Below are 11,088 nucleotides of genomic sequence, written 5' to 3' on the forward strand. Positions count from 1 at the left end.
GTGCAATGCAAAATCATGTTTTTAGCCATTAAGACAATAAACATCGTCAGATAACTTTTTGATGCGGCAGAAAAAATAACTTTTACTGCGTCAAAATGTACGTTTCTGAGAATGGTGATGCATGTATGAATTCAGAAAACCACAGTAATGTGATCCTGCACATTGGATCACCACGCCATTAAACAGTAAAATATAGTTATACACAGTTAACAATAAATACATCAAAATGTGTATATTATAAACAAGAATAATGTAAATCAATCATGAAAAATAATTTATTTAAAAAAAAACTCTAAATAGATAAATATGTTTCAAGCACATAAACATATTGTCGTTATGGATGACAAGATTACTCAATGTTTAAACACAAATAAACAATGGTCAGGAATAGACGACCAAAACTTCTACTCATTTTTTTTTTGGGGGGGGGGGTATGCTACAAAACCTCTTTTAACATTAATATATATAAGCAAACTGCGTCTTAAAGGTATAAATGAGAACTTGATAAGCCGAATTTTTTACATTTCTCAAGTTTGTTTATTATTTCCAGCATGCCCGCAGATAAACTTGATTGATCTTATGACAATTTTCCATTTGATGATTTGGGCACGTCATTTTTTTACCAGCTTTAAGTTCAGCCTCATCAATGAAGTTGTGTGAAATTTCTTTACCAAGTATTTGATCTTTCTCTTCGTCACAGATATACCCTATTCTGTATTTCAGATGCTTATGAAAAGTTGTCGTTATTTCGTCCATTATTTGTTCAATTTTTTTCCTAACTGACAACGTGAATCCGGATTAAAAATTTGAAGTTGAATCGTAGTTGATGTTACAGCTACAGTGATATTAACATTTTTATAACAAAACAGAGCTGCACTTTTGTACAAGCAACTTATGTTATTGTTTTTAAGAACAGCAATTTTTTCGGAAGACATTAATTTCACAACAAGCCTGTAGAAAAGAAAGTAGGGTAGAAAGTCAAACAAAAACACCAATACAGAAGACCGGAAAGCCGAGTTTTTAATAATACTCTTCTGTTGGTCACCAATCCCCTTTTGTTCATGCAAGGCACATAATGAGAACCTCCACCAACTGATATTAAACCCAGCCTCTGCATATATGACAACAGAACGTTTTTATGATATGATAGAAATCGAGGACCGTCCTTTTCAATTTGTACCTTGTTTTCAATCCTTAATCGATTTAACAATTTTTCATCTTCTTTTTTCCAAATTCGGCTTTGTATATTAGATTTCATATTGCCAGTAGAGTAAAATTCATCCCATTCGAGTTTAAAAGCATCAATCCCTTTCACGTGATTTGCATCTGTGATGATGATTTTAAAGGCATCCACAAACCACTGAACATAGATAATAACATATTCATTAAGCCCATTCTCATTGAAATAAAGGACTTTTCCAGCGTCATGGTAGTATCGTAACATATCCTTTGTGCTTTCAATTTTGTCATATTCTTTGACAGGCATTATTCTGCAAACATCGGGAAAAGGCAAAATACGCTTAATGGACCGTTTGCTCGATATCTCCTGATTTAAACACTTCCATTCATAAGGTATTTTTTCGCTCCATTTACTCAACATTGCAAGGTCCACAATAAATTGTTCGATATCTCTTAATGGTTCTACTGGAAATTGTGTATAAAACAAAGACTCATCTCTTATATATTGCCCCAGATTTGAATGAGATGGCAATGCGTTATGAAGGATTTCAAGAAAGGCTCTTTCGTCCTGAAGTAAATTGAAAAATAATTATGTTGACGTACAGAAAAGTGTCTGTGGCATTTAATACAATTCTGATCAGTTTTTTTTTTTTTGCATTAAAATGTAAGAAAATTACACAGCTAAATGTGTGAGAATAAATACTCTAAATTTTCGTTTTACTTTTTCCAGTGCCTTAAATTTGGGACAAAACGAACGCACTTTGAAAAAATAAAAATTCTTCTCAAAATGTCTTAATATCAACCATATTAATGTATTTGAAAAAAAATAACGTGTATAGCTTGATCAATATTCTAAATAATTTTTGGTATGATAAATAATTTATCCTGGTTGGATAATTTTTTTGGTAATAAAGTCACTTCAGAACCTGAAATATCGACGTTTTAAATATTTAAGATTTTGATTGAATGTAATAAAAGGGAAATGGATCTATTAAAGAAAACATTGAAGAGATTATTGTTTAAAATAATAATTTCGTTTCTTTTTTAAAATGTCAGTCAGTAAAAAATTCGGTAGATGTAAAAAGGGGGTGGGGGTGGGACTTGTACCACAAGTTTCTCTTGCGAAAAAGGGGCAATTTGATTTTTCAATACTATGAATTTTTTTTTATCTCTCATACGTTTTACTGTACTTAAGAATTTCTAGTTTTTATCTGTTGTCAGGTAACTCGGTTATTGAAAGTTTGCTATGTCATACCAGTTATTTAAATACATATACAGTAAAACCTGTCTAATCTGACATGCATAGGGATACAAACTTTGTGTCGGAATAAACAGAGTGTTGGTTTACACAGTGTAAAGAAACATGGAAAACAGTAAAATGGGATTGAAATTAAATGTTTGAATTCACAGTGTGTCGGATTTCACAGGTGTCAGATTAGACAGTTTTCACTGTACATGCTTTGGGTATATCAAAGGCATCAACATCTAACGAAGAGTAAGGGGAAAGGGGTGGGGACTTAGTCCTCCACGTTTTTACAAAGATATACATCATATAGGCATTGAAATGCGGGTTACCCATTTTGGATTAATTACTCCCCTCCCCCGTTTAATTAGCCAACGATGCTTATGTATTGGAAAGATAAAAAGTTTAACTGAGAGACCTTCTATCCGCCTTTTTTTTAAATTCTCAACGTGGAGTAATTTATTCATGAGTTTTTCAAACATATAACAAAGCAGTGCTTTCCATTTACTAAAATTTAAGTCGAGAAATTTTGTTTTATATCTTGTTTTATGCAATTTTTTAAAAAGTGCGGTAAGTGTCTCCATGTTAAAATGTGTTGTGTAAACTCTAAACGCACTGAAAGAAATTCTTAAGTGCGTTGACCTGGTGCCAAGCATATTGCATTCTGAATTTTTTTTTTCAAAGTGCGTTGATTTTGTCCCAAGTATTACACACTTTCAATTTGTTTCGGAGTGCGTATTTTTTTTCAAAGTGCATTGCCTCATACCATATTGATACTGTTTTCCCAATGCGTTACTACTATCATGACATCAACATTTTCTCTCTCTTCATTTTGCTTAGAACAATAGGTGTGAATTGACTTCAGCCAGAATTGAAAATAATCTGATGAATTTAAAAACAAGAGGAGAACTACATGTACACCTAATGATTCAAAATTACTTTTTGAAATTTAAACAAATGGATATTAAATAAAGTTATGACAACAGAAATTTTAACCAAAAGCATGAATTTTATCTAAAGAATAAAGAAAAAATAACATAATTCTGATATTTTATTGGGAAAAGTTATAAAGATAAACACACCTTTATAAGTCTAGTCAGTGAACAGAGTGTCCACCTGATCACATTTGCTCTTATCTACTATTTGGTCCATGTGTTTAGAGGCGTCCACCACCACAACATAGAAAGCTCTCCTGGTCAGGTAAATCTGGTGACAGGCGTAGTACCCACACTGTCCTCCAAAGTCAAAGAAACTCAATGTTTTAGTAACGTCACTTTCTATGGCTTCTGTGGTATCCTCAGTCTTGATTCTGTTTATCGAATCAAGTTTCTTCAACTGTTTAACTGTTTTAAAGTATAAAAAATAAATTCATTTTCTGCTACGTATGCCAAAACTTTTTTTGTTTTTGAATGGAAAGGAATTGCAAGAAGAACATATTTTCAAAATTGACAATAACCTCAATGAATAATATCTATTACAATGATATCATATTATATAATATTGTACTATTAGGTTTTAATAGGAAAATAGTTTATTTTAAATGCATTCAAATTCAATTAAATATCTAACATAACTCAACCAGCTGGAGAGTGAACCCTACAAAAAGTGAAAATAGATGTCATAATTTCAATAGAGGTCCTTGTTTAGTTAATTCAAAGACGAGGCAGCTCAACTGCATGTTTGATGTCCAGGGGTATAACAAAACAATTTGAAGAATGTATGGATTTTCAAAGTAGCGGCGAGCAACATCCAACGACACTGTTAAAAGATAATTTTCAAAGTGGCTAAAATTCGTTAAGATTTACCAGTTAAAAATCTGAAAGTTATAAATTGTTTTAGGGACGATTCACAACAGATGACTCTTACTACACTAGGAGAAAATTGAGTCTTTTCACTAAATTGCAATAGCGCGCCTAAACACTAGAACCTCTGAGCCAGTGACCATGACATGAAATTCGTAATTTTGAAAGAGACCCTTGCTCAAATTAAATAAGTACTATTCAAATTTCTGTTCAATGCATTTTCATCATATCTTGAACAAAGCCCCATCATAACACCAAAAACCATTTTTAAATTATCAATCTTTTAAAGTGACTCTGTTCAACAGAACTATGTCCTGGCACAGGGACCCCTTACCACATTACCAGATTTCACTTTTTGGGAGACTAACTGTTTACATTTAACATACCAACGGATCGGATACTGTATACAGGGAAATGTTGGGCCCCCGTTTTATTTTCGCCCCTTTTGCACTCTTCCTGATTGGGCGAATTTAAAATGGTGCGAATTCAAATTAAACAGCATAATTTCTTAAACAAAACTATAACTGGGCGAATTTAAAACGGGGCATTATTCTTCGCAAGTGCAAGAGGGCGAAAATAACATGGGGCGAAAATTACCCTGTTTACAGTATATGCGTGAAAACAAGAGGCTCAGGGGCCACATCGCTCACCTAAGCACTGTGGCTAGGAAAAGAGCAGAAATCAAGTTGTTATTGAAAAGTTTAAACCAAAAGTGGTCCCAGCCAATTCCTTGGAGGATATGATTTGCAATCATCCTTAGTGTAGATTTAAGAAATTTTGAAACGTTTAAACACCAAAAATGGTCCCAAACAATCATTAAATGGTGTGAACGAACTTTTATCTACACTACCAGAGGATGCTTCCATATAAATATGATCAATCATAGCTTTGTTTTTCTTGAAAATATCTTTCTTATATATTTCTATGTAAATCTTTGATTGGCCATTGTAGCCCCGGCCTACTCCCGGGGTCATGATTTTAAAAAAATGAATCTACACTACCTGAGGATGCTTCCATATAAATATGACTCATCACGACTTTGCTATTGTTGAGAAAACTTTTTAAAAAAATTATCCTATCTATATCTATGTAAATATTTGGTCGGACATTGTGGCCCTGCCTTTCCCCGGTGGTCATAACTTGAACAAACTTGAATCTACACTACCTTAGAATACCTCCATATAAATACAGTACCCGCATCGTTATTCTTTACAGGATACACGATACGATAGGATACACGCACGATACGATAGGATACACGCACGATACGATAGGATACACGCACGATAGGACAGGATACACGCACTATAGGATAAACGCAAAACACGATAAACGCAAAACACGATACACGCAAAACACGATAAACGCAAAACACGATAGACCTGATAAACGATCTACACGATAGGATAAACGCAAAACCTGATAGGATTGTTTCAAAATGCGGAACGTTTTATGACAAGACGAAAGGATTATTTTGAATTAAATTTAAAGATAAAAGATTATTTAAATCAAATTATATTTTAATTTAAATACTCGCAGAGCTTCAAATCTAAACTATAAAGTACATTTCCTTATTATAAAAAGAACCTGAGATCTCTGTATTAATTTCACAAATGTTGTTTATTTATACGTATATATAAAAAATTGACAGTGATTAAATGGATTTGTATAAATTGGAGACTGTATTATTATTTATTTTTTTTTAATTTCTTCTCAAGTGTGTGAATTTTGAAACTCTATAAACAGATTTATTATTTATGAAAAATATACATTTTAATTTTCTATCTAATAAATTTATCTACAAGTACCACGTTAATTCACGGGAGAAATTTACGCAATAAATCAAATATTTGTATTTAATGTCTAAAGCAATCTGCAATGTATCCAAAAATTGCAATTAAATATTAATATCTTAGAAAATAATACAAGTAGAAGACTGGCCGAAAGAAAGGTTTAAAGAAAACGGCTTTAACAAAATTAATAAATTTAACATGATAGATCTATCAAGAACGAAACAGTTGAAGAAAATTAAATTTTCTGAATAGAAATCTAAATAATTATTAAAATAATGGCGATCTGCATTAATACATGTAAACTGTGTCATGAGAATATGGATCTGCTATAACTGCACATGTACGTTTACGCTAAGCTCTGACTTGTGTACATGTAAACATTTTACATTACAGATATTTAAAACCTCGTATTTATTAACGAACATTGAATGGTTGAATACTTTCTTCTTTACAATACAAAACAGAAAAATTAATTAACAAATATTAAAAGAGTGAAATGCGACTTTTCCGACTAAATAATTATAAATCATTGCTATTAAACTCTGTGTGTACTGTTTCTAATAATAACGAAAAATAGGTTTAATTCGGCAAATGAATTATTAAACCTTAAAAATCATTATACACTGACCCGGTAATCTCATATAAGGCATATTCGAAGGGCGGTATTTTGAAAGTCCGCAACCAATTTAAAATTAGATAAACAAGATCTAACCAAATAGCCAAATATAATATTGAATTCTTAAATAAAGTTACATACGTATGGAATAAAATCGATTGATACTATATTTGATTCGGTGTATTTATTAGTCTTGCATGGTCACGGCGGATAGTAAGATACCGTTAAAAAAATATTGCGAGCTAATTTTCATAGTTTAGAATGTTAGAACTATTTCATCCGTTTCTACGATCAATGAAATTGTTTCGTAGAATTAATTTTGTCCGTTTTACGTAGAAAACCCGATGACCCGAACGTGCACGTACCATAAATGCAGTATATTTTTTTATGTTTATTAAAAGCCTTATTTACATAAACATAATGGAAACATTGTACGAAATGAAAAAGAATCAACGGAGTGAGTTTAGGGACTTCATTTCATTAAATTGATTTATTTGAATTTTTTTAACATTCAAGATGATTTTTTAAATCCATAAATCGTACAATTATTTAATGTACGTATTTTAAATAAAATCTTTGATAAAATTGTTCAAACAAGTTAGGAACAAAATCCCGAAAATAAGTAGATGCGTTTCATTAGAACCAGATAGTATTCGAGGTTACTAATTGACCCCAGGTGAGAAATCAGTACAGGTATGTTGACGGTGATCACACACACACGGGCCGAGGTGTCAGTTAGGGGAGAAGGGGGAGGGGGCGGTTGACCGCACAGGAAGACGGTGTGCTAATTAGAGAGCTACACATACGTGTCAGTTTTCTTGTAAGGAAAGGTCTTCGATTTATTTTAATTTTTGGCATCCCGATGGATTATATTTTGAGTTTATTTCCACGGCGAAAAGGTAAGCTGTTAAAAAACTTCATGTTTCCCCTGTATATATTATTTTTATGTTATCTAATGCCAGATAAAATATATGAAAATCTTCTATTTTATAGTAACAGCCATGGTGTGATAAATTGGGTAGAATAATTTCATTGATTATATTTTATAATTTTGATTTCTTTTATTAATTTAGACATATGTCAAGAAATTTATAATTAGCTTTAAAAAATAAATTTAAAATTTGAACGTATACGGCCAAAATCGTTGTTAAAATCATCTGGATCATTGTCTTATGTTATATTTTATTTGTAACATCAAGACTTTAAATAATTGTGCATACATACAGGTCAGACGCATAAACATATTTCTAACGTTATCAGACGATAAACAAGGAAAAACAGAATATTGCATGAAAAAAGATACATCACAATATCCGGCTTATTATTTATTTATTTGCTTTTTGTCTACGCGAACATCGTAGCTTACCAAAAATCTTTCTCCGGTAACTCCGATTTATTTGAGAAAATCATATTAATAGTATTTAATTTTGACAAAATAAATCATACAATTCGATAAATTATTTTTTTAAGGAAATAGACCACTTGATCGATCTACTTATAATTTCATTTCCGAAAAATAGAGTTACTGTTTAAATTTTGACAATTACTCTCTGCTTTACCAAGATATAATTATTTTATTTATTTAATTTAATTATTAATTAATTAATTAATTATTAATAAATCAATTTATTCATTCATGAAATACGCGATTAATTATTTTTTCCTTCAACGCTTTAATATTTCTTATATTGATGAAAAAGAAAGGGATAAATCTTTATTTTCTCTTTTTCGGTTGAATTAATCTTATTTTTATTAACAAAACGAAAAAGAAACTCGGAATAGCTCAGTAGTTTCTTTACATAGTAAAGATAAAAAGCGAGGGTTTCCGAATATACACGATAAACGCAAAACACGATACACGATAGAACCTGATAAACGATCTACACGATAAACGCAAAACACGATAAACGGAAAACACGATAGAAAACGCAAAACCTGATAAACGGAAAACACGATACGATAGGATACGATAGGATACACGCACGATACGATAGGATACACGCACGATACGATAGGATACACGCACGATAGAACACGATAGAATTGTAAAGAATAACGATGCGGGTACTGTATGACTTATTATGACGATGCTTTTTAGAGAAGTAGATTTTTAAGGAATATTCCTCTTTATTTTTATGTAAATCTTTGATTGGGCATTGTGGCCCCACTCTACCCCGGTGGTCATGATTTGAACAGACATTAATCTACACTACCTGAGAATTTTCCCATATAAGTTTTTAACTTTCCTGGCCAAGTCTTTCTTGGGATGAAGATTTTTAAAATGCGTCATTAAATTTTCATTATTTCTAATCTCCCCTTGAAAGAGGGTGTGGCCATTCATTTAAACAAACTTGAATTTGATTTACCTAAAGATGCTTTGTGGCAAGTTTGGTTGAAAATGGCTCAGTGGTTCTTGAGAAGAAGTCGAAAATGTGAAAAGATTACAGACATACAAACAGACAAACGGACTGTCAGAGAGTTACAGACAAAATGTGATAAGAAAAGCTCAATTTAGATTTCAACAAAGGTGAGCTAAAACTTAAATTCCTCTCACCTCTCAATTTTCCGTTACAAACTTCAAATATTTCCTCGTGTACCTCGAGTCCGTCTGTTGACAACACATTCAGAATCTCTTCTTCACTTTGTTTAAGTAAACGTTGAAGTAGCGTGTTTTTCCCCGCCCCAGCACATCCTACAATCATCCCCCTGGCGTGATGGACCGTCTGTGTTCCCCTCTTGGCGTATTCCGTGTAACGCTCTCGTGCCTTTTGATCCCATTAAAATATTTCTTGGGGAACATTTACTACAGAAGCATGGAACAAAAGAGCATAGTGTCCTTATTATTATACATGTAATACTACAATACAGATACAGGGAGAAAAAAAATTCACTCGAATCAGTATCGATGAAAAGCCAAATAAATCCTGCCCAATATCGTTAAACTATTTGCCATAGAATACTGGTTTCCCAAGGTTTATATGGATCATGCATATTAAAATTAAAATACAAACAGGACATTTTATTCAATTATTATTCAACCAAAAAACCAAGCCGTAAGCACATAATTATATCATTTTATTCATTGTTCGTAAAGTAACTTACATATTTTAATTATTTTCCGCTTAAATGTAGAGTTTGATATCATCTGATTGTTAAACTTGAGAACATCAGTTTGAAGAATGTCTTTTAAGAGATCGTACTTTTCTTCCGGAACATACAGACATCTCTCGCCAGTTTTTCTCTTATACTCCCAGGTCTTGCAGTATTCCAGTAATAGACCTTGGGTGCTATTTTAAGGAAAAACTCCAAATCGCATTCCTTAACCAGACACTCCGTCACAAAAGCATACATGACGTCGTGTCTGATTTGGGCAGTTTTATATCATATGCTAAAATGCCCGTCTGTTTTTGAACAATATCTTCTGAAAGGTTGTCAACCATTATTTGATCAGGTAAATTTATTTCTATGAAATATCTGTCTTTGAGCTTGTTCAATACGGTTTTGTGGGGCTTCTCATCAACATTCAATCTGTAGTCGTCCACCAAAAGAAGGCAGTAGAGAAGACATCTAACATCAGGTGGATATGAGTGGTACTGACCTGAAAATATAATTAACCTTACTGAGAATGTATGTCAATCTTTATCAGGATATATGCAGGTAGGAAATAATTCATGGAAACGATCACTATAAATAGAAATGATATTTGAAATGTCAAATGTATATTTATCTCAGGAATCACTTCTGAATATTCCCGTAGATATCCGTAAAATTTTTGCATTGATAACAGAGAATGGACCATGTAGAATATAGCCTCCCATGTGGAACTGTGTCATATCTGCCATATATCATGATTGGAAAAACAAAAAAAAAAATCAGTGAGAAAAATCAGATATTTCGTCCTCCTTAAAAATACGGAAAGGAGTATAGAAAACCTACAACTATAAGATCGTGAAGTGATCCAGAACAACGAAAACGGTAAATTCTTAAGAAAAAAATTGGTTGTGTGTGTAGATATCGAGAATAATGATGCTTACATATGAACTTACGACTTTTCAATCACAGATCGGAGCGCGTGCTTTACCGACTGAGCTACTTTGAACGATCATGGTTCTAGGATTCATCCTTGTACAGCGTGATAATTCTTTCGCAAATATATTTAAACGCAAAGGATTTACCCCTACTAAGTCATGGTTAATTTTTTTTCGTAAAGAATTTTGTTGCCACCATTAAAAAAATGTTTGGTGACCATCTTCCGACTAAGGTTAAATTTGGTTCAGACGATTGCAATATTTTTGTCGACAAGATGGGAGGAGTAATAAGACAAAATATATTTCCTGTTCTGAAATGTAAAAAAAAAATGTTTTGAATCGGGCCATTTTTAGTCTGGAGATTCCAGCCACCTAAAAATTTATCTAAAAATGGCCTGAGGACTTCTGCTAAATATCAATGAACCTT

The 11,088-nt window shown here is 32.3% G+C and overlaps 1 protein-coding gene across 3 annotated transcripts; it reads right to left on the reverse strand.

Annotated features, from left to right (window-relative positions):
* Positions 1–794: 794 nt before the first annotated feature.
* LOC134264287 (uncharacterized) lies at positions 795–9,840 on the reverse strand. Of its 3 annotated transcripts, none has more exons than XR_009991485.1 (5): positions 9,736–9,840; positions 9,188–9,436; positions 3,505–3,757; positions 3,189–3,304; positions 795–1,747 (listed from the first exon to the last, which is right to left on the reverse strand). XR_009991485.1 is itself a non-coding variant. In XM_062746589.1 (4 exons), exons 3-4 carry the CDS (start codon positions 3,225–3,227, stop codon positions 941–943), a joined length of 846 nt encoding a protein of 281 aa, XP_062602573.1. In that variant the 5' UTR covers positions 3,228–3,304; positions 3,505–3,757; positions 9,188–9,597; the 3' UTR covers positions 795–940. The 3 variants fall into 3 exon arrangements, 1 of the variants encoding a protein (XP_062602573.1); XR_009991486.1 differs by having other exon boundaries at positions 3,505–3,765; XM_062746589.1 differs by lacking the exon at positions 9,736–9,840 and having other exon boundaries at positions 9,188–9,597.
* Between the last annotated feature and the right edge of the window lie 1,248 nt (positions 9,841–11,088).

This window comes from Saccostrea cucullata, unplaced genomic scaffold (genome assembly GCF_032062105.1).
Source record: "Saccostrea cucullata isolate Sc308-1 unplaced genomic scaffold, CSIRO_AGI_Scuc_v1 ctg412, whole genome shotgun sequence".
NCBI classification, from domain to species: domain Eukaryota; kingdom Metazoa; phylum Mollusca; class Bivalvia; order Ostreida; family Ostreidae; genus Saccostrea; species Saccostrea cuccullata.